General features: G+C 53.9%; 10 protein-coding genes across 10 annotated transcripts; 4 read left to right on the top strand and 6 right to left on the bottom strand.

Moving 5' to 3' along the window:
* Positions 1-351: 351 nt before the first annotated feature.
* JDV02_003007 (uncharacterized protein) lies at positions 352-849 on the top strand (the record flags this gene model as incomplete). The annotated part of the gene is made up of 2 exons (XM_047984090.1): positions 352-598; positions 665-849. The coding sequence occupies 2 exons, from the start codon at positions 352-354 to the stop codon at positions 847-849; spliced, it is 432 nt and encodes a 143-aa protein (XP_047840062.1).
* Positions 850-1085: 236 nt separating this feature from the next.
* On the bottom strand, positions 1086-2032 carry JDV02_003006 (uncharacterized protein). The gene is made up of 2 exons (XM_047984089.1): positions 1483-2032; positions 1086-1410 (listed from the first exon to the last, which is right to left on the bottom strand). Exons 1-2 carry the CDS (start codon positions 1716-1718, stop codon positions 1350-1352), a joined length of 297 nt encoding a protein of 98 aa, XP_047840061.1. The 5' UTR covers positions 1719-2032; the 3' UTR covers positions 1086-1349.
* Positions 2033-2693: 661 nt separating this feature from the next.
* JDV02_003005 (uncharacterized protein) lies at positions 2694-5253 on the top strand. The gene is made up of 2 exons (XM_047984088.1): positions 2694-3418; positions 3476-5253. Exons 1-2 carry the CDS (start codon positions 2899-2901, stop codon positions 5041-5043), a joined length of 2088 nt encoding a protein of 695 aa, XP_047840060.1. The 5' UTR covers positions 2694-2898; the 3' UTR covers positions 5044-5253.
* JDV02_003004 (uncharacterized protein) lies at positions 5072-6150 on the bottom strand. Its single transcript, XM_047984087.1, has one exon. The coding sequence runs from the start codon at positions 5934-5936 to the stop codon at positions 5493-5495; it is 444 nt and encodes a 147-aa protein (XP_047840059.1). The 5' UTR covers positions 5937-6150; the 3' UTR covers positions 5072-5492.
* Positions 6151-6876: 726 nt separating this feature from the next.
* JDV02_003003 (uncharacterized protein) lies at positions 6877-8716 on the bottom strand (the record flags this gene model as incomplete). The annotated part of the gene is made up of 8 exons (XM_047984086.1): positions 6877-6936; positions 7002-7127; positions 7181-7511; positions 7566-7627; positions 7677-7874; positions 7925-8039; positions 8098-8336; positions 8393-8716. The coding sequence occupies 8 exons, from the start codon at positions 8714-8716 to the stop codon at positions 6877-6879; spliced, it is 1455 nt and encodes a 484-aa protein (XP_047840058.1).
* A 4087-nt stretch (positions 8717-12803) lies between these two features.
* Positions 12804-15093, top strand: JDV02_003002 (Beta-glucosidase; the record flags this gene model as incomplete). Its single annotated transcript, XM_047984085.1, has 5 exons — positions 12804-12989; positions 13039-13142; positions 13198-13327; positions 13392-13558; positions 13620-15093. The coding sequence occupies 5 exons, from the start codon at positions 12804-12806 to the stop codon at positions 14956-14958; spliced, it is 1926 nt and encodes a 641-aa protein (XP_047840057.1). The 3' UTR covers positions 14959-15093.
* A 9-nt stretch (positions 15094-15102) lies between these two features.
* On the bottom strand, positions 15103-16225 carry JDV02_003001 (uncharacterized protein). The gene has a single exon (XM_047984084.1). The coding sequence runs from the start codon at positions 16124-16126 to the stop codon at positions 15242-15244; it is 885 nt and encodes a 294-aa protein (XP_047840056.1). The 5' UTR covers positions 16127-16225; the 3' UTR covers positions 15103-15241.
* Positions 16226-16520: 295 nt separating this feature from the next.
* Positions 16521-17587, bottom strand: JDV02_003000 (uncharacterized protein). The gene has a single exon (XM_047984083.1). It carries the CDS (start codon positions 17452-17454, stop codon positions 16657-16659), a length of 798 nt encoding a protein of 265 aa, XP_047840055.1. The 5' UTR covers positions 17455-17587; the 3' UTR covers positions 16521-16656.
* A 6098-nt stretch (positions 17588-23685) lies between these two features.
* On the top strand, positions 23686-24341 carry JDV02_002999 (uncharacterized protein; the record flags this gene model as incomplete). The annotated part of the gene is made up of 2 exons (XM_047984082.1): positions 23686-23988; positions 24087-24341. 2 exons carry the CDS (start codon positions 23686-23688, stop codon positions 24339-24341), a joined length of 558 nt encoding a protein of 185 aa, XP_047840054.1.
* Positions 24342-24742: 401 nt separating this feature from the next.
* Positions 24743-25513, bottom strand: JDV02_002998 (uncharacterized protein; the record flags this gene model as incomplete). Its single annotated transcript, XM_047984081.1, has 1 exon — positions 24743-25513. The coding sequence occupies one exon, from the start codon at positions 25511-25513 to the stop codon at positions 24743-24745; it is 771 nt and encodes a 256-aa protein (XP_047840053.1).
* Between the last annotated feature and the right edge of the window lie 605 nt (positions 25514-26118).

The raw sequence follows: 26118 nt of genomic DNA, 5'->3' as shown, positions 1-26118 counted from the left end.
CCCGCGCTGTTCGATGACATGAGAACCAATTTTCCTAGGCTCTTTGAAGCTCTCAGAGATGCCGATGTCGACGAGATCAGACTAAGATTTTGCACCCCCAGAAAAAGAAAGCCTCAAAGAAGATCGTATAGCGAACTAGAGTCGCGAGCAAACAATGATCGTGGTAAGGCAGGGTTTATCACTCACTCATTTCATATTGATCCGACGAACCAAATCATGTCTAACATGACTCAAGAAACACTACAAGAAAGAACTTGCAGGCGAGTCGAGGCTCTAACACGCTACCGTGCGAAGCTGCCTGGCAGCGACGGCCCATGCTTGGCTATCAACAAACTGCAAGTCAAATTGACCATGGGTGCCGGGTGGCTGAACTGGGTCACCGGAACGCAAGACACGATTCTCGTTGGCCTAGGAACTTCCGCCGACGTGATATTGCAAAATCCGTGGACATTCAGCGAGGCCACTGTAGAGATAAATCTCAAAACGGCATTTGGCTCCGAGACGGTGGCTCTCCATGAGATAAATATCGTTAAATTGTTCTCGCAGCAGCCACAATTCCTCCGGTTTACCTGGCCAAGCCACGCATGGCTCTTCTCTGGTATGTTCCCTCTAAGCTCGATTAATGATCTTGACGTATCTTTACTGACAATGCGCCATACTCCAGGTTTGACACTTACCGCGCAATGTGTTGGTTCGAACGAAAAGATCGTGATGGATCGCTACTCAGATCAAAACTCACCATATCTCAAGCGCGATCGCAACAAGGGGTTTCAAGAGGTCTGGAGAAGTAGCGAGATACTCCCGAAATCGTGGCACTTTGCCGGCCTAGAAGCGCATGATGAACATTGAAATAGTCATGATGGGAAGGACTACGCCAGCGGGCGACAATTCACGAGGTGAGACAAAATGGACTCTATCATGGCTGCCAGCGAACGCTGCTGAGTGAACGAGTATATGGGGAATGCGTATGCAGTTGACGCTGCTCGACAGACCAGAGATGGACGGGGAGATTGACCCCATGAATACAAGAATCATTGCAGCCCAAACTCTAGGGGAATCATTTACGGGCTTGCTTGATACATCTCTGATCGCTGGGCACCGCCAAATTTGTACTGCATCAATCCCTTTGCGTTACGATTGAAGCAACGTATATTGTGGGCAGGCAGCCTCCCAGTTTACCGCTCTTTCTCTAGTTTCTCTCTCCCATGGCCACCTATAGTCCCTCTTCACTCTTCAAAGTTAGCACGCATCTCTCTTTCTCTTCATTAGCTATGCGTATATGCCCCGTTTGTCGATATAGATCATCCTTCCATTAACGTTGTACCAAAATCAAGCGCTATCTCCGTATCCTATCCGAAATACATCGGGAGGTTTTGGACCACCTCACCACACTCGTCAATAATATTGGCCCTGAATTCCGGATCAGCACACGGTCCTCCCAGCGCGTTTTAGTGCTCGGATGGATGCAGCGTCGATACTTACTCTTCAAACTCGACAGCGTAATCAGCGTTTTTCCCCGTGGCGATGTTCCAAGCCGTGTGAGAGTCGGCTAGGCTGTCATAGAGAATCCACCAGAGGCCGCCCCCCTTATCCTCTATTCTTTTCCCACGTCGATGGCCCATGTCCCAGAACATGTTCCATATAGAGCCATTAATGCCACACTTGTCGCCGCGCCAATAATGATCCGAAGCCTGCATAGCGATATAGTACTTCGTCATGACGACGACGTTCGACTTAATCGGGTCTCGGATTCGCGCAATAATTCCACGAAATGTTTGCCAGGCTCGGTGTTGAGAACGAGTAGTAATTTGGAAACGGAGAGACGTAATATCTGCGTCGGCACAAGCTACGTATAGCCGTTCCGCCCTTGAGCTCTCAAGAGCGGCCGAAGTAGGCGAGACAGACCGCGAGAAGGACTTGAAGAAATAGAAGAATAAAAAGCGACCCAAGCATTCTTAATAGTCTTTGATCTAACGCCGTCGCTGACCATCACGTTTCAGTCCGACTAGGGGTACGTCACATGTGCCGTAACTGACGACCTCAATGACCTGGTAACTATGAGTGCTCAGTCAATCGAACATCGTAATTATTCGCCATAAAAAGTATGCTGATGCGCCCGGCGGAAGAGCGCCATTGAAAGCCGGCACGTCGTCCCACGCCCAACGGAATCTATTCCCGGGACATATCCGCCCCTCAAATGGTGCCAGCACTGATTCGCGATCCAGCCCGTTCGTCGAGGTCAATGTCATCTGACGTGCTACTGATTACGTGTCTAGTTGGGATCTTACTCGCTGGACGTGGCTGTGAAACAGGGCCCAACCGCCATTTTTCAACTTTCGGCGCACTTGTTTCGTATGGTGATATTAAAAACATGTCGCCCATCTTCGCTGCTACGCCAACATCACTATTCGGCAAGGCCGAGAAAGAGGGCCGACCTGTCCCCAAGGTAGGTGCAGGGGGGGGCTCGAGAACTGCCACAAAGCTTACGACGGCGCACATCCTCGCTCCCGTAGTTTCATCGGCATGGAATGCATTGTGTGACGTGTCGCATTCTGCCAAACGTCAAAGGCCTATTAAAGACATTCGGTGCCCGCTCTCGTCAACATTAGGAACAGAGGGAACTTGGACAACGGTCGCGATGAAAGACAATGAGGTCAGCCGGCAGTGCACCATGGAGCAGTCTATGCGTTGCAGCGACTCCAGACACGGCGGGCATTGAGCCACACACGAAGCTGCGAAAGACCGTCAACTGGCCTTGGTCCTAGGGTCTACATATTTTTTAACCTAGTCGCAACCAGGATAGGTCTGTGACTTATGCTGAGGAGACCGCGTGCTGCGACGCGATGATGTTGAATTTCGGAGCTGTCTTGCCCGAGCCAAGGCGGCATACTCTCATCAATGGCTGGCAAAATGACCAGTGACCCCGCCTCATTCCATGTCCAGCTCGTAAGTTGTCCTAGGCTGAACTGTCACACGACAGTCCCGTACCGCCGACATAGTGACATTTCTGCCGTCGAAATGCAGCTTTGCCATGTCTGCAACTCCCTTACCCTTGCATTTCTTTTGGAGGCACCTGGCTGTCATGGATCTGGCCATGGCTCGCACAGAGATGGTCGAGTGCTCTGCGAAAGTGGCGCAGCACTGTCGGACTCGGCGACAAGCTGTGTCATGTGCGCATTGATGATGGAAGCTTTGTCCTCTCACAGTCCAGGTCGCAACAATTCTTATCACGCACGTGGACCAATCGCTCTATCTGCGGACGCGATAATGGTGCACCCGAAAACTGATCCAAGACGTCTTAACTTCCCAGGCGCTCCATGCGAAGGGGCCTACGTAACCGGCTTCGTTGTCACTGGCAGAAGTCGAGAGAGTGGGCAACTACTCAGCGGAAAGATTCGGCTGTACAAGGAGAGTTTCAGTAAGGCCAGCAGCCCATGTCCGTGCCAGGCAACTCTGTCACTGACGTCCAGGGTAGAAGGTATGGATGGGAGATGCGACGTTCTTGGGCGGCCGCAGCTCTCAGGTCCCGATGGCCCCGATGCGTTCGCCTTGATCACGCAATGGCTGCAAGCCTGCAGGCGAGATCACAGCACGTGTAGCACGTGTTTGAGTGGCGAAAGCATTGTAGAGTCCGACGCGCCGCCGTTGCCGACTCGCGTGCTGTTAATTGGCAAAGGACATGTTCGGCTAGTCGATGCCCAAGGGCAAAGAGGAAGATATGTCACTCTTAGCCATTGTTGGGGCCCCAGCTTGAAGCGCCCGTTACGAACTACAAAGGGAAACTACGAATCGCACCGCGAGGGGATACTCTGGACGTCGCTACCAAGGACCTTTCAAGATGCCATCACTGTCGCGAGGAAGATTGGCTTTGACTATATCTGGATAGACTCCTTGTGCATCGTGCAAGACGATCAAGAGGACTGGTTGCGAGAGTCAGGTACGATGGGCTCGATTTACGAACTGGCCGACCTTACGATCGCCGCCTGTCATGCAGCAGACCCAAGCCAGGGCTTGTTCGTACCGAGACCTTGTCGGAATCCGGCTGTCGAGATTCCCAGCTTCTTCGGTGGACTGGGAACACGTCAAGAGAAGGTATACGCAACAGTACGTCGCGAGACAGTAGAAGATACGTTCCCAGAGTATGGGCCACTGAATCGGCGAGCATGGTCAACCCAAGAATGGCTTCTGTCGCGACGCATGTTATTCTACACTAACGGCACCATCATGTGGTCATGCAAGGCAGTTACGGAGAGGGAAAATGGCGAGCGCTGCTTCAACATTTCGAGAAACACGCGGTGGAAGACGGTCGTCGAGCATTACAGTGAGAGGCTGCTGACTTTTCCCACCGACAAGCTGATCGCGCTCGAGGGCCTGCGCAAGGCGCTGCAGACGAGAACAGGCTATACATTCGCTCATGGTGTTTGGCTCGAGAGCTTGCCCGACCAGCTACTGTGGCACGCCACGGAACAAGTGCACGTCAACGATGCCGCCGACCCCCTGGACTTACCAACCTGGACATGGGCTCACGTACCGACGTCTGTCAGGTTTCTACCGATTCATAGGGCAAAAAGCTTGTGCGACTCGATATCTTTGTCGACCGATTCGAAAACATTGATCATCAGATCAAGGATGAAGCGCCTGGCAACCATTAAGCCGGATCTGAGTCCCGGATGTGAGGACGACGAAACGAGCCAGGCGATTGCTGCGGACGTCAATGCCACTCACGCAAGTAACACACCTGCGCTGGCCAGCTTCCTCTATGACGAGACGTTGCGGCCCATAGGGTGGGCAGTGTATGAGCAATTGGCAGACTATGCCGCTGCGACACAATATTGGTGTGTTCAGCTTATGGGCAGGGTAAGCCGGCGTGGCGAGAATACCGAGAGGCGCGAGGGAAAGTCCACGGACGCAAAACTGCGAGAATATTGGGTTCTCATTGTGCGACCGCATCCAGACGGAGGATATGTTAGGGTTGGCGCAGGGAAGACATATGGACAGCGTTGGTGGGAGAGCGCGCCGGTACAGCGAATCGTTCTTCGCTGAGACTCGTGGATGTCGGCCAGAAGTTAAAGGCTCGACGAAATAACGAATTTGATATCACGCGAAAATTCCATGTCCGTAGCTCCCATCATATCGGTTCCAGCGCTTCACCTGAAGCCGCAACTATCGTGGAGTCAAGGTGCCATACCAACGCTCCCACGGCTGAGAGCGCCAGCGCGATCCAACATCGGCTCCTCGGCCCGATTGCATACCTCGCAGCTTCCATCGCCAGTTTGCAAAGACTCTTATTCCTTCAGATCCATAATGCCATTGTGAAAGTATCGGATCGGGTGCCAACTTTCGTCCAACGCGCTTTGCGCTCTGCTTGACACCATGATGTGTCCGCGGAAAGGCGTCCGTGCAGCCACCTCGATCGTCGTGAGGGCCATGCGTGGAGGCTGGCGCCGCGTCATCCCATCCGCATGTCGACGCGTATCCAGTTACTCTACCACTCACTTGGTCGTATAAATAGGCGGTGGAGCTTGTATATACCGTGACGCGCCCGGTTCTGACGCAGTAGGATCCCACGGCGTGGCTTCGGGGCCGATGGTCACCCGACTCGCCTCTGCAGAGCTATTTGTGCCGATGTGTGTTCTGCCATGCAACGATGATGCTTCAAAGGTATGACCTGGCGGGTGTGCCGCAGTGGATAGTCGCCGGCCCGCCTCTATGTTCTCGAGTTTCGCCTGGATGATGGGGTCCAGCTGGTACGACTGCTGCCGCTCACGCTTGAAGCCGAACCTGCGGCCCAGAAACTGCTGCCAGGGTAGACCAAGGCAGCCGAAGAAGAGGAACGCAAATACACCAAGGACAATGACGACTGGAATAAGAACATTAAGGTTGACGTGGTTCTTGTCGTCGGCATCGCTCTCGGAGGCCCGCGCTGCGATGAACATGTTCGCAAGCGTGCCCAGTGCACCTTCGTGGGAGTCGTCGCGATAGCCGTGGATTTTCTCTCATAAGACTTCAGGTGCGCTGGAAGACGTCACATAACTGCGTTATACGCGCATAATCTCGAAGTTCGGGCACTCTTGTTCGTATTGACGAGTTGCGGCTTTCTTGTCTTTGAGTTACATGACTGGAGGCAAGCTGAGGCTGGCACGATCCGGCTCGTCGGACAGGCGGGGAAGCCCTTTTAACTGACCTTGCAAGGTAGGCTCGGAGCTGGAACCTCCAACTTCGGAGCCGCGCCGTTGACAAATCCCCGCACGACAGGCCGTCCTGGTTCCCAAGAATCATGTGCCGTCTTCCGGCGCTGATGGTGTCCTGCTGGGGGCTTCATCAACCTGTACTACGCGATCGCTCACGCACCGTAGAGGGTCAACTTGGTCGCTGAATGGCTGCGGGTTCACCCTCAAAGAAAACTGTCCATTAGCACACCAGCAGGCGCGCAGCCAACGAACAGCCCTGGAAGCACAGCCACTGGAACCGGATTGGAGGACGTCAAGGCGCCAAGGGTGCTTTGCAGGCCAGGCCAGGCAGAGTTACCTCAGGTCCCTCAATGGCTAGGTGACAATTACAATTGTTCCAGTCTTTGAAGCCTTCGACGCAGGAATTATGCATGCACGCTACTTGCCGAGCTTCCGGTTTACCAACTATGAGCGCGCTAACCGTTTCAGCTTGGTCTTTTCCGCTGAGGAACGTGTACAAGTATTCATCGAGGACATGTATTATTATTAAAGAGAAAATTGCGAATAGTATATGTAACTTGACGAAGTAGATATCCGCGTGCTGCGAGTCCTCCCCGTTCCTCTATTCCACTCTGGATGTCTTCGTCTGGTGGCCTCGCACGAAATCCTGCATATGGCCACCAAACTTACTCCAACCGCCTTGAGCTCAGTAGTACTTGGGATTCTTGGGGTCAGTAAGGTCGAATATGACGACGCTGTGGGGACGCTGTGAACCCAGATCAAATTAGTGAACGAACACATCAAAATCGGGATTGCGACAAATAGACGTACGGCACCACCACGGGTCTTGGTGAAAATATCCTCGAAGTCGATGGTGCGGTTGAAGCTGAGTGACCCATCAGGCAGGATGTCGATCCAGTGGCCCTTGTAGTCACCCGGAGTGTTCAGGACGGAGATCTGGCAATGTCAGCCTATATCTAGCTACTGTCTTCGCTCGTCACGGCACTCACATCGCCAGCCTGCACAAAGTATCCCGTCACGAGCAGATTCTTCTTGTCGGGAGAGATCTTGACGTAGTGGGGTCCGATGATGGGCTGATCCTGGTTCGGATTGTCCAGGCGCTTTGGGTTCTTGAGGTCGGAGATGTCCAGAGCTGCAACGTGGTTGCCAAGGGTCAGGGTGAAGTACGCCCACTTGCCGTCATCAGAAATGTCGGAGTAGATGGCAACGGACTTCTTGGCCTTGTCGCCGAGGTCGTAAAGAAGCTCCGCCACACCCTGCTTGCCGTTGGCATCCTTGCGGAACGGGTAGATGACCCAGACCTCGCCAGTCTCGACGGCACTGCCACGCCATGTCAGCATTCGAGAACATGCCTGAGGGTTATGTATGACTAACGTAGCAAGAGCAGCAGTCTCCTTGTTGCCTGGAATAAACTTCACATCCTGAATACCGCCACCCTGTGCTGCTCGTTAGCGGCGTTCGAGCTTCACGATCCGTTTGACTCACGTGGGGAATGGTAATGGTGGACAGGATCTTGCGATCAGACAATCTCCAGAGGCGCAGGGTGTTGGCCTTCTGGATGCCGAGGGCGGAGACAGGTTTGAGGATGGAGAGAGGAACGACGAAATCAGATGTCAGAATAACATCCCTCTCAAAGTCGATGCTCAGGCCGTGAGGGCTGAACTGCTCTCCAAGAATGTTAAGCTGTTGAACTGTTAGCCATGTCCTACGTGGGGTGACCTCAGCGACCATACAGTTCCTTCAACATCTTCCGGCCACTCGTGGATGATGTTGCCCTTGGCATCGGTCTCGACCAAGCGACCAGGGGACGTTCCCAGGGCACTGCCCATGTAGGTGATGAAGAAGCCACTGGAATACCTATTAGCATCTGCACAAATAACGGCCGCTGTATGTCGATCACCCATACCCCTCAGGCTTGGCACGAATTTCATCCGTAATGGAGCTAAGTAGTGCGCGGTTGCTGTGGGTGAATTTCGGGCTGTATGGGTCGCTCGTGTCCCAGTAGAAGGCTGTGTCCTGGGTTTTGAGCAGTGACAGAAGGCCGCCACCGACAAGGGTCTTGCCATCTAGCGAGGGCCCCAGATGATGTGGCGAGTTGCCACTGGTAGGGACATCAGAAATTCCGATGATTGTGCCGAAAGTGTCCTAACAAAGAGCTAGAGTTAGCACAACGCACCACCCTCGGATGTATGGGCTCATACATCGTCAAGGCTGGTTGTGACAAGAAAGTCTTTGTGGACATTGTCGCCAGCGCCAGTCCAGAAGTAGCCGATCTTCTTGGGCTTGATCTTGGTATTGACCTCAAACGGGGGGCTGTCCACAGGAGGGGTCGGGATCTGGAGGATTGGCAAGGGCGGAGCGTTTGACGCGAGTGGCTCCGTGACTCCAGGAATAGAGGGAATCAGGGGAGGAAGGCTTATCCCAAGGGGATTTCGCTTGCCGACAACTTTGCTGCCCACAGTTGGTGAGGCAGAAACAGAAGCCAACTGGCCGGCAAGGGCCGCGGCGAGGGCGAGGGACTTCATCGTCGAACGTGTGGGTGTCACGTGGATTCGAGCTTTGAGGGATGATTCACGGGTTTGAGGTTGACGGTCAAGGGAGCGATTTTTGAGCGATATTGAGCAGATTATCAAGATATATATACACACACAATGTCCTCTGAATCTCTACAACGTGCCCGAAAGCTTCGTCTCGATCACCTGGGATGCGATGATGCCATCTACTCTAATAAGCGCCATTTCCGCCGTGTGATGGCCAAGCGTGTGCCTCGTGCTACATCCTCATTTTTCTTTTCTCAAGATTCGAGTCCAACTGCTCATCGTCATGCCCCTCAATCACAGCGCTACGCCGAAGTTGAGGTTAGGCAGTTCAGCTTCTTGAACAGCACACAGCACGCCATATGGTTCATTTGCCCCCTGCAGGGACACAAGGCCAGTGAGTGTTGTCTACATTGGAGATCGACATGAAATCGTGCTCAATTCAGTTTAATTAATGACTGACTACCATGCAGAGGTTGAACTTTGGTGTGTGCCTTGTCGAACGGTTGCCTGGCAAAGCCACAACTGCCGACATGGGACAGACATGATGATGAGCCTTTGGCTAGTAACAGCAGCGCAGTTTCCAAATGCGGTATCGACAAACAAGCGTGGCGCCTCGAACCTGGCTCCTGAGAGCGCTGGCGGGAACCTCCAACGATCGAGGATCGCCCCGGGCACATCACTGAGATGGAGGTGTCCTTTACAAGCAGGGTCTAAACTGGAACAACTTGACATCAGCCTGACAAGCAAAGCCTTTAAATGCCTGTTGATGACCATCATCCCAATTCCTTCTATCAGAGCCGATGCAATGGGGTCGTGGTCAATTCCCGCGCCCCGACATCAACTACAACTGCCGGCGTCTCAACCTCGCAATATCCGCCAATATCCGCGTCGGCGATATGCCCCTGCCGTCCAAGCTCCATCTACCGATCAATTCCTACAGTCCATCTGAGGGCTGACAACGGGACTTAGCAAGCCAGCCGCAACGCAACCAGGGAAGACAAGGGCAAGCTGCCAGAACCCTTGTCTTATTGGTTCTTGATGACGATTTAGGAAACGGAACGCGGGGGCATCCGACAACGCCAACCCACAACTCTGCTCTTTAAGGTAAAGGTAAGCTTAATCAGGACACGGCAGGCACAGGCGGTTCAAAGAAAGGGGACTGAAAACCCCCCGTCCAATGGCGTTCGCGCCCACGAACGCGCCGGCCGTCGCGCTCATGTATCCATTCGGGCATGGAGCGGCTAAAGCCATCTGGTCGCCTTATTGCGTGATGGCGCTTTCGACAGGTCCCAACACATCACCCCCATTATCCACGACCATCTAAAAGCGCTGTTCTCGGTACTCGACAGTGAGGGACAAATATTTTGCTTTTTGGGGGATTCAATTGAATGCCATTGTGCATTTTGGCGCAAGTCACGCCATCCGGCGTTATCATTGTTGGTGCGCACACTTGACCTAGCCATGTCGCCATTGTGGGCCCGATTGAGAATGCATCTCGTTCGCAGATCGCAATTTTTCGGCCGCCACCTTTTTGCTTCGCTAACAAAGTACAAAGTGATTCCACTTCTGGTCAAGCTCTCTGTCACTTTGCTCTTCATCTGATCTGGGTGTACCAATCGACGACCTGATGATACTGTCCCTGCGATTAGCGGGATGAACGAAGCAGGCAGCTCGGAAAAAGCTTTACAAGTCATTTTCGCATCGATTGATGGTCGGTAAATCAAAATTTATTACACACGAAGAATGAGTATGGCTCAGGTGCTAATGGCGTGATGGCCGTTGCGTAGGGAGTTCTGCATTTATGGTACATGCGCCGCAGCATCACGGTTGAAAGCAGACACTTTCTTGGTAATCGTTGAGTTCAGAGTAAAATTCCATACATGTCCCGAAACGAGACTCTTGCCGTACCTCTGATATATAGGCGCGATTTGAATGGAGCGTGAGAACGACAGTTCGAATTGCAAGCTTTAAGATGCCTTCAAGCTCGGCTCGCGTCTTGCGGCTGGCCGCTTCGACCCGAGTGAAATTGACACACGCGTAATTGGATACTGACACAATCATGAGTCCCGGTATAGGGACTTGAAATGAACGCAGGCCGTCTCTATGACTTCGTACTTTGCCAGTTTACTGGTGCGTCATGCTGGGTGCTTATGTCGTCCCAGCTAGTGATGACTTGGACAGTGACATCGTGAGCGTGGGTCGAGTATAATGGCATGAGCCGATGAGCCGTGGATAAGCTGAAGTGGGACAAAGTCTGAGATATTTTTCCGGCGGGGGCAATCATCTTCGATCTTGAAGCACGAATGTTCAGTCATCTGTCAAGAGGACTGAGTGTATCACACACATCCCTAACATCAAGCATTTTTACCCCTAACCCCTAGCCAGTCAAGCTGGTGACTTGGCCGAGGCAATAGACATTTAGAAGTGACAAAGAGTGAACGCGCTTGCAACTGGTAATCGACGTCACCAGTGACATTCTGGTATGCGTACCACCAGTTGCACCGTCGCCATGCCCTGATTTGTTGTTGGACTGCGGGGTGGGTGTTTCGACACCAGCCGGCAAAAGGAACAAGTCCCCGCTTCCCCGCAAACACGATATTCCCCGACAGGCGGCATGTCGTCATGTTTCGTTTCGCCGGTCGTGATTTGCGCGGATGAGAACTGCAAGCATCAGGCTGTGCCTGCCCGATCTTCGCTGAAGTCATCCCCTTGCAGAGCGTTGGCGCCCAGATAGATGTCAACATCTCTGATACGAGCGCCCCTGCCCCAGGTCCACTGCGACGCCAGACGCCAGACCTTTCGATCAGATGCGGGGAAGAAGCCGAGGCATGGCATGTAGACATGGATAGCAAAGTGCCGACGGCACCGACCGGCCGAAGAAGCGATGGCCACCACACTTGTACATACGAAGTCCACTACAACATTCGACGAGGAGAACGTGCAGCTCGGTACAGCAACCGGCGAAATCGGCCCGACCAAAAGAAAGACCACGAGACTTGGCCCATTTAGTCGCGGCGATGCAACAGTCCATGCCCGATACAACGGGTATGGCACATGCAGTCCCACGGCGTGACCTACATCGTGTGAAGCTATACTAGGCTCGCCAAACTCCACATTGCTGTGACGAAGGGGTTTGAGAAGCTTTGGTGGCACACCCATTCGAAAACAGCACTGCAATGCGGTGTAGTATGTCGATCATGGCCGTATTCTACGTATAACACTGTGTATTGAGCCATCCCGAGGCATAAATACGGCAACAGCCGTCGGCACCCTCACCGTGATGTACAAGATCGTGCGATTTGGAGCTGTGATCGTCGTACAGCCGACATTGGGCCGCGCATCGGCCCAAAGCCATCCGCTTGCAAGGCGGGGTCGAGGTGTTGAATAGCTCCAGACTACCCTTGATATTAGAGATGGATTCGCAATGCACATCACTTGGTCGACTCAGAGCAAAGTTCAAGTTGCAAGGACTTCTTCGATGTTGCAACCATGATGTTGCCGTCTCTGTTACCGGGCACGACTGGCCTCACAGTTTTACTTGCGCTTCAATCGGCTGTGTGCGTTGTAAATGGAGACAAGCGGCAGTATGCAACATCTCCAGACATCTCTTCTCGTATGACACCCCGACAGCACAAGGGCAGTGGCCAACTTGTATCCCTGCTGACACGGCTGCAGCTCCGACGAGAGGGAACGATGAATGGGCGGCTTCATTCCAGAGAGCACAGATGCTGGTCAAGCAGATGACTTTAGAAGAAAAGGTGCGAGAACAGAATGACTTGTGTCTGGTGTACGTCAGCTCAACAAAGTGTAGGTGAGCCTAACGGGCGGTACAAAACGCAACAATAGTTGCTCCGGCAACATTGCTGCCATCCCAAGACTCAACTTTCCGGGTATGTGCCTTAGCGACGCAGGGAACGGTCTTCGCGCGACAGATTTGGTCAACGGGTACCCCAGCGGAATACACGTGGGAGCTAGGTATATCTCCGAACCACGTTCCCTTGCAGTTGATTGCTCGCTGACTATTACTAACGCAAGCTGGAACAAGGACTTGACAAACAAGCGCGGTGCGGCGATGGGGGCCGAGTTTCGCAGAAAGGGAGTCAATGTACTTCTTGGTCCGGTCGTAGGTCCGGCCTGGCGCATTGTGAAAGGCGGCCGCAATTGGGAAGGCTTCTCGGCCGATCCATACTTGGCCGGCTCTCTTGTCGCCCAGGGCGTCCAGGGCGTCCAGTCGCAAAGAGTCATAACCAGTACCAAGGTCAGGCGAAAGCTTGCAGTAAGCGAGAAGCGATGCTGACCAAGACAAGCATTACATCGCCAACGAGCAAGAGACCAACAGAGTACCAGAAGACGATGTCGCTGCCGTCTCGTCCAATGTTGATGATAGAACCATGCACGAATTATATCTCTGGTATGTTTGGATTGCACAATTGGCCCGGAGACTTTCGGCTGATTGGCTTCTGCAGGCCCTTTCAAGATGCCGTCAGGGCGGGCTCGGCCAACATCATGTGCTCGTACCAGCGCATCAACAACTCGTACGGATGCGGTAACAGCAAGACCTTAAATGGCTTGCTCAAGACGGAGATCGGCTTTCAGGTATGCACATGCTACGGGCTACCTGCCGAGGATATTGGAAGATCGCGGTTTCTAACTCGATCAGGGGTTCGTCGTGTCCGATTGGGGGGCGCAGCATACTGGCGTTCACGACGCTCTGGCTGGCTTAGATATGGGGATGCCCTCTGCAAAAGGGTACTGGGAATCTTTACTAGTGGATGCGGTGAAGAATGGCTCCGTTCCAGAATCGAGAGTGAATGACATGGCCACCAGGTAAGGTATCCCTACTTTACTCGACTCACGCCAGGAAAGAACTGACCAGATCACGTAATAGGATCATTGCGGCTTGGTATCAAGTCCACCAAGATACTGACTTTCCCGAGCCTGGCGTCGGTATGCCTTCTAACTTGTTCGTTGACCACCCGAAAGTCGAGGGCAGAAGCCCCGACGCCAATGCAATCCTACTGCAGGGGGCCATCGAAGGTCACGTTCTTGTCAAGAACGAGAGACAGACTCTGCCACTTCGATCGCCGCGCAAAGTATCCATCTTTGGATACTCTGCCAACACTCCCGATTTCGCGCGACCCATAGAAGGCGACAAGTTTCCAGCGTGGCAGGTCGGATTGGCGCCAGTCTGGGGGCTCCCAAACCAAGATCAAACCCCAATCGGCTCACGCGGCACTCTATGGGGTGCCGGTGGATCAGGAGCCATTACGCCAGCAACGTTTACCTCGCCTCAGACTGCGCTGGTTGAGAAGGCTGCTAAGGATCGTTTCACGTTACTCCAGGACCTCACATCTTCGTCGCCAGTGGTGGACCCAACGAGTGACGTGTGCATTGTCTTTGGGAATGCCTGGGCCACTGAAGGCCATGATCGTCCTGCCCTGCAAGATGACTATACAGACAACCTGATCAATCAGGTCGCGAATCAGTGCAGCAAAACGATAGTCGTCTTACACAACGCCGGGGTCCGTCTCGTCGATGGCTTCGTCAACCACCCAAATGTCACGGCAATCGTCTTCGCCCATCTTCCAGGAGCCGAAAGCGGCCATGCCCTGACTTCAGTTCTCTGGGGCGAGGCGAATCCCTCTGGCAAGCTGACTTACACCGTGGCCAAGCAAGAGTCTGACTACGGCGCCCTGTTGAACCCAACGCCCGCCAACGGCAGCAAAGACCCGCAGTCGAACTTTGACGAAGGTATTTACACCGATTACAAGCAATTTGAGAAAAATCGCGTCGTGCCCCGATACGAGTTTGGGTTTGGACTCAGCTACACTAGATACGACTACTCAAACATTGCCATCAACGGTCCCAGCGGCAACTGGGCCAGCGAGTGGCCTACCGGAAGGGTCGTCAGCGGCGGTCAGGAGGACCTTTGGGAGATGATTGCCACGGTGACATTTACGCTCAAGAACGGCGGGCATGCCGATGGTGCCGAGGCCGCTCAGCTATATGTCCGCATTCCCGGCAGCCGGGCCAAGCAGCTGCGTGGGTTTGAGAAGCCTTTTTTGGCTGCCGGACAGGGCACGCAGGTCTCCTTCGCATTGACACGTCGCGATTTGAGTATTTGGAACACGGGTGCGCAGAAATGGCAACTACAGCGAGGACAGTACGAGATTTACGTGGGTCGGAGCAGCTCGAAGCTACCGCTCAAGACATATCTGACAATCTGAGTGCGTGGGCCTGACCTGGTACGAGAGGATTTATTCTCAATGGGCAGGAGAGGGTATATTTAAGTCAGCTGTGTATTGGCGTGTAGTGGGCATCATTTACTCACAAGGAAAAGCAACGTCAAGGTTGTGTCCACGTATGACTGCATTTAGATCAATGGGTGTATGTGGAATGCATCAGCGCAATTTACACGATCAGGCGCATCTAACCGAGTACCATCAACCACGATAGGCTTTGTCCGCCTTTCACATCAGGCTCCAGGTCCGATTCGTGCAGGGAGGGGCATCATTCGAGCCCGCCGAGGATCTCCGATGTCGCCCTCACCTCGCAGAATTCCTTCAAGCTCTCTACATGCACATTATGCACGGTTTGTCCATCAACGCCGGCCTTTCCAAACGCCCTCGTCGCATCCCCGATGAGCACTATACGCGGCATCAAGACGAGGTAGCCATCCTCGCCCCGTTCGCCTTCCTTCGCGCTCGCGGGCGTCTTGACAAACATTCCGACGCCGTCCGTCTGTAGTTTTGACTCGGCGGCGTCCTCCATATTCCCCTTGCCTCCCCATTTGCCGACGAGAGCAAGGTTGTGAGCCATCCTCACCGCCGTGCTGACCGAGAGATCTGTCGTCATCCCCGCAATGAGGAGCGTCTTGATGCACCTCTTGTTGAGCAGCATCTCGAGCGGCGTGTTGATGAAGACGCTGTGCCCGTGTTTGGTCATGATGATCTCGTCTGGCGGCGGTCGGGGAGGCACTGGCTGCTGAGATGGCGGCGGAGGGCCGGTTGGCTCATCGAATGTGTACACGAATTCGTGCTTTCCATTGCGGAAGAGTCGCGGCGCCGCAAACTCGAGAAAGTCGATCCCGCGCTTCTCCTCTCCGCCGGTGCCATATGGGCCGACGTGGCTCGGGTGCATCGGGCTATCTGTCCATACCGACTTGTGCTGAACGTGAATGATGAGCGGCCGTTCGCCATCTGGTTTTGAGTCGAATATGCGGCGAAACGTCGCCAGGATCGCGGCGATGTTGCTGTCATAGCCTGGGGTAGAGGCGTCGCTACCCCACGTGGCGGCATCACGGAAGCCAAGCTGGTTGTCAATGAGGAGAAGCGCCGTGCTGCTTCTTGCCACGACTGGCACGAAATCGCCTTTATTATGCGGCAAGATAGCCATGGCCTGTATCGCGCAAAGTTCTATGCTCTCTCACCAGGGACTCGATCTCGTGAGTCAAGAGTTGGCCACGGGTGTCGTGACGACGGACGTTGCGTTAGTTAGTGTCCGATGGTCGATTGGCGTCCCGCCCGGCGCTTGAGTTACGGGTACTTGATCCTTAGCCTGCGGCCTGGGAAGGGGAACCTTGCGTATTCGCGATTGAAGACGCCTGTCTATTGTGTGTATCGACGCCGTGGAGTCGACGCTCCATTCGACGAGCGAGGTGAGCGAGTATTTGAATCTGAATTTAATAATAAAGACTAGATGCAGAGCGCTGGAGATAGCGCCGAGGTCGCCTGGCACGGCCGAGCATCCGCGCGGACTACCAAGCACATGGGCAGGTCCCTAATAAGAGCATGTTGTTGGTAGGATTGGGTGAATGCCGTTGGGGCGCTTCTATCGTCAACTCAGATATTCAGCCAGAGGGGCTGGGCGCCGCTCAAGCGCCGACACAACGCCACAGCAGTGGCAACACATCATCGACCGGCCCGTTACATCACCAAAAGGATATCGCAATCTTTCCTTTCTATCCTCTCGTCCGCCTCATATATGGTCCGTACGTATCCAGCAGGCATTTTACCCAACGTCTCCATCGTATTGCTCACGCCAAACACAACTGGTGGCGTCCCCAGCGCCAGGGTCAGCAGCGCCGACAGCGCCAGCGCGTCAAAGGATCGCATCGGCCGGGACAAGATGGGCGGCTCGTTGAGCTCACCCGGCGGCGACAAGTCCACAAAATACCACATGCGGCCCGAGGCGTAGTAGAGGTTCGACGGCGACAGTGCGCGCGAAATGACGGGCTTGCCGTTGAACTCCTTTGGTACTTCGGCCACGGCCTGGTCGAAGGGCACCGGCGCAGGCACGTCTTGCCCCAGAAACCGCGCCATGGCATCGCGGTACGCGTTGTAGGCTCTCGCCGCCCAGGCGTCGCCCATGGCGGGCGTCTTGCGTCCGACCTCCCACAGGTGCCGCTCCTTGCCGTCTGCTGTCCTGACGAGCGCCCACGAGTGGCCCACCAGCTCGCCTGAGGGGTATTCCTCGTGGCCCGCCGCGGGGTCGGGGTTCTTGAGGCCAAACCATATGTCGACCTGCTCGCCTTCGCTTAAGCACGCCAGCATCGTCTGGTACAGGGTCGAGAGCTTTGGGTTGCCGGCGCCACCGCCGGGTGCGTTCATGATGAACTCGTCGGCAAAATCTAGCGCCGTTTGGCGCGAAAAGAACATGTGGCCTTGGGCGTTGAAGATCTGCTCCTTGGCCTGTGGGCCGGGGATGAAGCCCATGCGATCCATTGCGGGGGCGTTGCAACTTCTGTGTCTCCGGCGGTTGACTGGGCGTATGTCCGGCAAGGAGAGCACGGCGAGAGGCGCAATTCGAGGTGTTGTCGAGAATGGTGTGCGCTTGACGTTGCAAGGGTTGCATTTGTGAAGTGCAAGTCAAATGAAGAGCCCAGTGAGCTGAAGGTGAGCCCACCTCAGCCGCGCATCTTGGGCGTGCAGGCGGCTGGGGCGGGTGTTTTGCCGTAAGCCTCACCTAAAATCCGGGACAACGAAGCCGATCAGGCTCAGGCCATCACCCTCTGACTTGAATGTTCAGCCTTGGTTCGCATTCACGACGAACAGGCTGACCGCGACACGAGCTAGGCGGGCTCGAGCACCGAAACGAATTCGCCAATTGGGTGCGCTTTTGCCTCACTTCAAGTAGATCCCACGACATTGATATTTAGTGTCTAGCCGCGCCTGCTTCATTCAACGATTTGACGTCAATACCTGTGTGATACGGAAATGATCGTTATTATAAGAGCATAACGCCTGTCTCAGCAACGCAGCTGAATATTAGTTTCTATTACTTTCGAATACTCTTGTCAATAATGGCCAGAACGTTAGGTAACCTCCAACCTCTAAGAACAACAGAGGCTGCTACGAACACCTCTCTACTACACAGCATGAAGTGATTGGTCTTCACCGGAGAAAGAATCACCCTTTGTCCTCCATGGCACCACATGGCGGGCATGGCGTAACCAGCTCTGGGCTCCCAGGGGCTGAATATTCCGGTGCCTGAAGCCTCTGACGATCAGCAATAGTAGAATGCTTCCAGCCCCGTCACCATCACCATCACTGCCGTCTCAGGCCTCCTGCACATTGCGCATCTCGTGCAACCACCCGAGGTCCTTCATCTATCATCGCCACCGCCTGTCATAATATATCGTCGAACCGTCGTTACCGGCTGGTTGGCGCAAGTCCGAAGCCGCACCCCTCGCATGTATACCTGGCACCATGCGACTCCAATTTCTTTTTTTTCCAGCACTTCTGGCATCGAGTAGGCCATTGCAAGACCGCCACCCCGTCACTCGTCCAGTCCCAAACAGGTCGCCAAGGTCTGATTGCATATGCAGGGGCAAGGACAGAGGCAATGGGAAATCAGACAGAACTACCAACGGTCCATGGGCAGCCAAGCAGCTTGCGTTGATGCTTTCGGCCTGTACTACGCACAGTAACACGAACCTGAGACTGTCACCTCGTACCCAAGTAACCTGTCGCCGCCCCTGCCCTCATCAGGGGCTAGGCACCCCAATGGCACGATCTCATCGGTGATAAAGAACATCAAAGGCCGCCCCTATGACATCCCTAAAACACTTTGCGTTTTTCTGACGCTTTGTCGAAAGCGGTGGTAAGATTTCACCGTGCACCGCTCGTTGCGTCCGTCTATTCCCTCGTTATGCTTTAGCAATCACAATCTTTCTCCTATCTGCTACTAGAAACGTTCATCCCGTTGGCAACTTGTGCCGTCCATTGCGATGATGGCACCCGTTACACGTACCTACCCGGTCCTCGACGACTCTGGCTCAGTGCCTCTAGTATCTCGACCAAAGGAAAGGACCAACGACGGCGACAACGGATACGGAACCGAACATCCCATAACCAACAAGAGAAAGTGGTCGAAGCGCCTTGGTACTATCAGGATGCTTATACTCCTTCTTGGCTCTATTCTACTGGCTCTGGCTCTGGTTCTTCTGGGTCTTCTTTGGAAGGAGTCCATGGCAGCGATCAACGGGGGCGAACCGCGAATACCTTGGGTCCTAATTATGGCTTCAAATTGGAGTACCACCGTGGTCACGATATGTACAGCTCTCCTCAGAACAGTCATGGCACTCCAGGCGGGGGTGGTTACCTCAATGCTTGCTGCAATAGTCTTGGAAGTCATTGGTATCCCCCTACTACAAGGGCCATCCTTTTCAATGATTCGGGCCATCGATGTTTCCTCCATCAATCTGTTGCCTGCGGTACAGTTACGTCCGAAAGACTTTCTGTCCCTGTTCGTCTCGATTCTCATTGTTGCCGAAGTCCTCGTTATAGTGGCGTCCCAATTCCTCTCCGTCACATTTATATCTGATTTTGCAGCTGGAACGTTTGCCAACCTTGACAACTACACCAATGTGAGCATTATCAACGATTCCTATGATCTGGGACATTCAATCCCCAGTGTATGGCCAGTGCCGCCAGCATCACGTTGGACTTTTGCCGAATCCGAGTCCTCGGAACGGTTCCGTAACGGAACAGGTTACCATGACACCGGACACACATATCGAGCGTTCCTACCCTTCGCAAATGCGGCTCAGAGAACAACCCTCCGCAAATTTCGTGGCTTGGCAACAATTATAGACCATCGAGTGGTTTGCGTAAAGCCTTCTTTAGTCGATTTGGCTCTTGATGCACCTGTCAATCATAATCGGCGCATAAAGGGAAAAATAGCCATTGAGACCGGGCAATACCCAATGTTGGAGGAGACAGAAACACACAATTTCGTCAATTTTACGTGCGAACTTTCGGGGAATCCCAACAAAGATAATGCTGGAGGAGAGACTAGCTTATGTTCACCCCAGAACTCTGATGGTCTCGGCACCCGCGACGATTTCGCTCGCTTGAGTAGCTCGTCAGTAATGTTCATGGTGCTGGATGCCATCTCCGAGAGATGGCAAGATGATTCGATTAGTGGGGCTAACCGAGGTGTCAGAACTGTCCATGATAACGAGCCATGGGTCATTCTTTCCAACAATAAGGGTGTTCAAGTGCTACGGATCACGGCATGTATCACCAACCCCATCTATCAGACCTATACTGTTGGCATTCAGAGCGCTGAGAATATCTTCGAGCCGGAGACATTTTGGGATCATCAAACTCAGGCTTATGACACCGAAATGGAGCGAAGCCAGCTTGGCGCATCCTTGACACCTGACACACCAAAGGATCGAGGCGTTCTGGTTTTGGAACCAAGATCGCAATGGCGACTGCCCAACATGCTAGCGAAGAACCCCGAATTTTTCTCATCATACGTCTTCATGCAGCCCATGCCTATTCTTCTGTCTCAATTTAATTGCATAGGAGGCCTGAACATGCATAATGACACGTTGGTACCAGACAATGGGATGCTACTCTCCAGAATGTCTTCAGATGCAGACAATGCCCACGGAGCTTATGTGTCACTATTTCAAGATACACTGCGCGACACTGGAAGTCCCGCGCTGGCATTGCAGGCGCTGACTATGAGGGCCTATCAAGTTGCATATTACGACCAACTCAGCAAGTCAAACACAAGCACCACGGCATTGACGTCGTTTTCAACCACGACTCTAGTTCCAGTTCGCTGGACCGGATTCGTTGCAGCCACTATTCTCACCTCGGTACATATGCTTGTACTGGTGGTTGTCTCGGTCTTGTTCCTGAAGAATACCAGCAGCTCTTTCTTAGGGCACTCGTGGCAAGCTATTTCGCAGGTCATCTCCGATGACACGTTTCCCATACTCGAGCAAGCAGGCGACATGAATGAAAAGGAAGTTGAGGTGTGGGGGAAACGCCAAGAATTACGCCTGAAGGAAGTCAGCATCCTGCGACAGCGCAATGGACGAACACAGTTGGGCATCTGAGCGTGCGTGAGCACATGTTACTTCACGGTCTTGTATAAATACACCTTTTGTGTTGTCAATGTAGGCTGCATGTGGCCTGCCAGAGAGGGTTTGTTACAGTACGCATCAGTCAGGCTCGAAAGCAGCCATGCTGTCCCTGATCTTCTTTCTCAGGCTCACAAAATCGCTTCCTTTGAAGGTGCCTGACCTCGTCTCCTGATGTTGACTGTTAAGCATCTCACCTTGGATTGCGTTGTTGTCGTTGCGGGTCACAAAGACAGCTGGGTGCTGTAGAGTGCGAATGAGACCCTGCAGGCGGTAACACTTCCGGCATCCACGCGAAGAGCAAGTTATTCAGGCACTGCCTTTTCCTCTTGCCAATAAACCACGGCCGTCCAGACCGGGTGGCAATCGCGCCGCACAGGGGCACCATCCAGTGAGAATGGCTGCATCAGCATACAATTTGATGGCCAGACATTCAGCTTCATCGCACAAAGCTCCATTTACAAAAATAAAATATATATATAAAAACTCGGTAACAAATCCGCACCTGGGGCAGAGTCGATCGAAGCGACATGCACAGCATCCGGGCTGCAGCGCAGGCCCGTGCTTCTTCTGCATGTGGCTGGTCGCTCGTGAGGCCATGCAGCAATTCGCACCAAATTGCTACAATCTCAATGGCATTGCAGGACGAATGCAGAAATGGCAGGGTCTCGGCAGCCATGGCGGTCGCAGAAAGGAAGCCACAGCCGCCACGACATGAGGGTCGGAGCAGTAGGTTAATTTGTGATCGAAAGGCTGGACGGATATCAAGAGCAAGGCGTCGCTAGCTGCCGTCAACCATGTTCTTCACACGAAATTGATGATCTGTGCACTTCAACTTCACATGTCATCAGCCGGTCATGGCAATCGCCAAGGAACCCGCATAAACAACTCCCCAACGTTCTGTCCATCTCATCTGGTGTGCTCAAGCATGTCATCATGCTTCGCGTTCCAAGCGGACGAATTTGGGGCGAAAGACCGACCAGCAACATTCTTCAAACACCAAGCAAAAATCGACCCCAGATTAGCAACAACAAATCCCCACCACACAGAGCCTCATCGGGGAAACGTTTCAAGGCATTCCGGGCGGGTCATCAACTGACCGTGCTGCGGCTCCAGCGAGCACTCAGCACTCTCTCTCCACGCAGAGGATAATCTCCGTCATGCATGCACGTTGACAGGCCGCCGCCACTCCACGCCCTTCTTCGCAGTATGCATATAGAGAATTGTTGTGAACAGATGCAGGGGAGACAGACAGACAGCATTCCAGCCGTTTTGCCGGCTGCTCGCGACGGCCGCAGCCGCCGGGCGTGTTGGCCCTCGCGGCCGCCCCCCCTTTGCCCCCCTCTCCCCTGACCGCGGCACTGCGGAGTCGGACCCTCGCGGCACTCAGCCGTCAGCCTTCCGAGGCCGGTTGGAGCGTCGCTGTGAGTGCCTTGCACAGGGCTGAATGCGCCACCAATCTCCCAATGTGGACCTCGCTTGGAGGCCCGTGTCTAAATACGGCACGGTAGGGTCGGAACTCTAAGTGACGACGAATGCCGGCGGCACGAGAACGGACCACGATGCTTACCGACTGTTGTTGACGGCATGACGCAAAGTACCCAATGTCAGCATTTTCTAGCGTTAGTAATGGGAAGAAAGTCTTGTTTCTGAATGATACAGACAAGAAAGCACAGGAGGCGACCAGGTTGCCCTGTGAGTTCGTGACAAGCCGTAGCTCTCAGTTACAGCCCTGCCTGTGCCACTCACTGCCAACGGCTCACCACCATCATCATCAGATGGCTGCCCATGGGGCCCTTCACGTGTCAACGAGACAACAAAAAGCAAACGCGCCCAGAAATTGGCGTTTTGACAGACAGCCTCTGCAACCAGCAGACGACGACCACCCGGCCCCCCTTGCCCTCAGCTCGCAAAATTGTGGCCACAGGGCATTGGCCGACGAAGGCGGCAAACCGCAAAAAAAAAAGAGGCTCAAGCGGCTGAAGAGCCCGCAGAGGGCGCCACTTGGACTAAAGGGACCAAGCCCATAAGGCCAAGGGTGCCACGGGCAAACAAGGCACCGCTAGCGTCCCCCCAGCCGACAGGGCTGCAAGACCGTGATTCGGCGATAGCTATCAACGACATCGGGCTTCGGTCCTGGACCAACTTGTGAGTCGTGGGCTTTCTCATCACCATGTGAGGTGATGAAAATTCGTTGGTGGTTTGGACTGGGGACTGGAGCTGCGTGTCCCTGTCGCAGAGGCGCCCCGATTTGGGCGACAAGTCGCGAACCTCGGCCGGGGGGGCCTGTGTACGATTCGTCAATGAACTTGTTCGCGTCTGGTCGATCCTCTCTAACGTCTTGAACTTGGTATAAACGTCGTGCCTTTCCCCTGCCATATATCAGATCGCGGCTCGTCCCCTTCCAAAGCTCCAACCTACACGACAATTTCCTTTTTCTCCTAATTTCTTCTCGTCAGTCTCTCATTATACCCTAGTCTAACCTTCGGTGAATACTCTCCGTGCTCTTTGATACCCCCCACCCGACCGTTGTCCTTCTATCCGTTTGTACGACCACCACCACACGACAGACAACATGAGCGCCCAGGAGCAGAAGCCCGTCGCCGCCGGCCAGCAGCACAGCAACGGCCCTATCGATGCCGCCGACCTCGACGGCTGGAAGAACCGTTTCAACGAGGTGCTCGCGCGCCCGAGCGAGCACATCAACTCCAAGTCCCCCTCGGGTTCGCAGAGCTGGTTCGCCGGCTTCTTCGACTGCTTCAGCCCCATCGACACCTGCCTGATCACTTACTGCCTGCCCTGCGTCACCTTTGGCAAGACCCACCACCGCATCCACAAGAATGGCGACCTGACCGGCTACGAGCCCATCAACACTTCGGTAGGCGATCCCCTACCTTGCTTGGCCACAAGAAACGAAAAAAAAAAGAGACATCCGCATGTAGATGAAGTGACTGACCTGTGTCTTCTCTCTCTTAGTGCCTCCTGTTCTGCGGCTCGGGCTGCTTCGGCCTGCACTGGATCCCCATGTCCATGCAGCGCCAGAACATCCGCGAAAAGTACAACCTCGAGGGCAGCTGCCTTATGGACATTGCCCTCTCGTGCTGCTGCTGGTGCTGCACCCTCGTCCAGGCCGACAAGGAGGCCGAGCACCGCGAGGGCCTGCTGCAAGGCAACGCCGGTGTCCAGCAGCAGTACCAGTCCAACACCGAGATGCAGTACCCTGGCAAATAAGAAGCAGTCGCGCGCCAGAGTGCGATCAAGTGTTTGGGGACAAGTCACTTCATTGATACCAATTTTCTTTTTTTAGTCGCAATGGGCTGGGTTGGCCCAAGCATTGGACCATGCATATGCACATGTCACTCACTTGTTTGTGTGACGATGCTAGGATGGTAATACGGTAGAAACTGCATGATAAGAACGGCGATTCGCATCATCAGCCAGCCTTCATGACTCCCTAGTTTTTTCATGTCCACTGGTCTGTCGTTAGATCAAGTGCCTTGTCGTTGTGCAACCCCGTCTGACCTTTATGCCTTCCTAAGACCCGACCATGCCTAGCGTCAACTCCATCTCCATGTCGCGCCCAGGAGTTTTGCACGAGCAAATACCAGCCGCCAATGGGGTACGTCAAGCCCTTACACCCAACTCCATTGCTCACAAGCGAGCACTCCGATCTTCAGTGTGAGGTATTCCCAGCCAACAGGCAGCAGATGAGTAGCGCCCATGGTGGTCATCCCATTAGACCTGAGGTCGGCTCCTGCCTGAGCCGTCTGCACAGTTCTGATGTTGAGTCCCCACTCCCGGTCACCCGCAGCGACTTCGATGAAGCGATGTTTCTTGGCGTAGAAGATGTGTCGCTTCGTCGGATAGAGTGCGTCAAGTGTATCCTGCGTCGCGACGGTTCCGTTGCGGCACAACTCGTAATCGATGATCCAGAGATGCGCCTCCCCCAACACAATATCTTTGGCATTGGCAAGAGCCAGCAGTGCGTTGGCCATGGACTCCAGCAATTTGCCGTGAACATACCAGACCGGTGGTTCGGAGCGATCAGTCCGTACATATTTCGAGACACAGCATGTGTTCGGGATGCCGTAGCCCACAGCAATGTGTCGGAGTGTAGCGTTCAGGTCGCTCTGCCATGGGATCAGTTTGAAGGTATTGTAGTCGCTCAACCAGTATTCAGGAAAATTGATATCCTCATCCCAAAATTTGTCTTCAGCGTACGGGCAACGTTTCGGGACGAAAATGACCAGGTCCTGGCTCGGTGAAAGCCTGACACCGTATGATTCCGGACAATCAACTACAGTCACCCGCTTCGCATCGCGAGGAGTCATGTGGTCTGCGGCTTCTTTGGCTTCCTTGCAGACCATACGGATATTGCTGCTAGCATTCCGCACAGAAGTCATCTTGAGCGCGCCGCCTAACGATGTGGAGTAGCCACGGGGCTCCTCGGCAACAGGAAGCCTATGACTGTATGAAAACTGGTCCCAGGAGCTGATCTTTCTCTAATGCCTGCATCTGACCGCAACTGTGAGAACACAGACACGAGTTGTCTCGGGAGTTGCAGCGAGGCGCCAGATTTCGTCTCGCAATTCCTTGGGCAGCTTGGCAAAGGGGAACGGGGTAGACTCCATAATGGGAAACGCGAAGGTGATCCTCGAACCCAGCAGAAGAATAGAGAATCAGCCTGTACCTAGCTTAAATAGAGAAGAAGAGTCAAAGATCGGGGTTCTGTCAACGCAAACGCCTCATTGCCTACATGGAGATGAAGTTGCATCGGGGTCTGCCCCCAGTGCCGTTAGTCCGCAAGCGAGCAGTGAGATGAAGAACTTGGCAGGGCCAAAGGCGGGAGAAGAGGGAGAGAAGTAGTGTAGGTTTTAGCGCGAGTAAAGAGCAGTGAATCACAGATCGAGAGAATGCGGTGGAAGCTCACGGTTTGCCGGCAGTGTTCTGTTCAGGCACTACGCACGTCTACTATGTTCGAGCACGTGCAAGGACTCAATCAGTATAG

The sequence above is a fragment of the Purpureocillium takamizusanense genome, chromosome 2 (assembly GCF_022605165.1).
Source record: "Purpureocillium takamizusanense chromosome 2, complete sequence".
In the NCBI taxonomy this organism is placed as follows: Eukaryota; Fungi; Ascomycota; class Sordariomycetes; order Hypocreales; family Ophiocordycipitaceae; genus Purpureocillium; species Purpureocillium takamizusanense.
The sequence above is the reverse complement of the archived record's forward strand: the minus strand, read 5'-3'. Positions and strand labels throughout refer to the sequence as shown.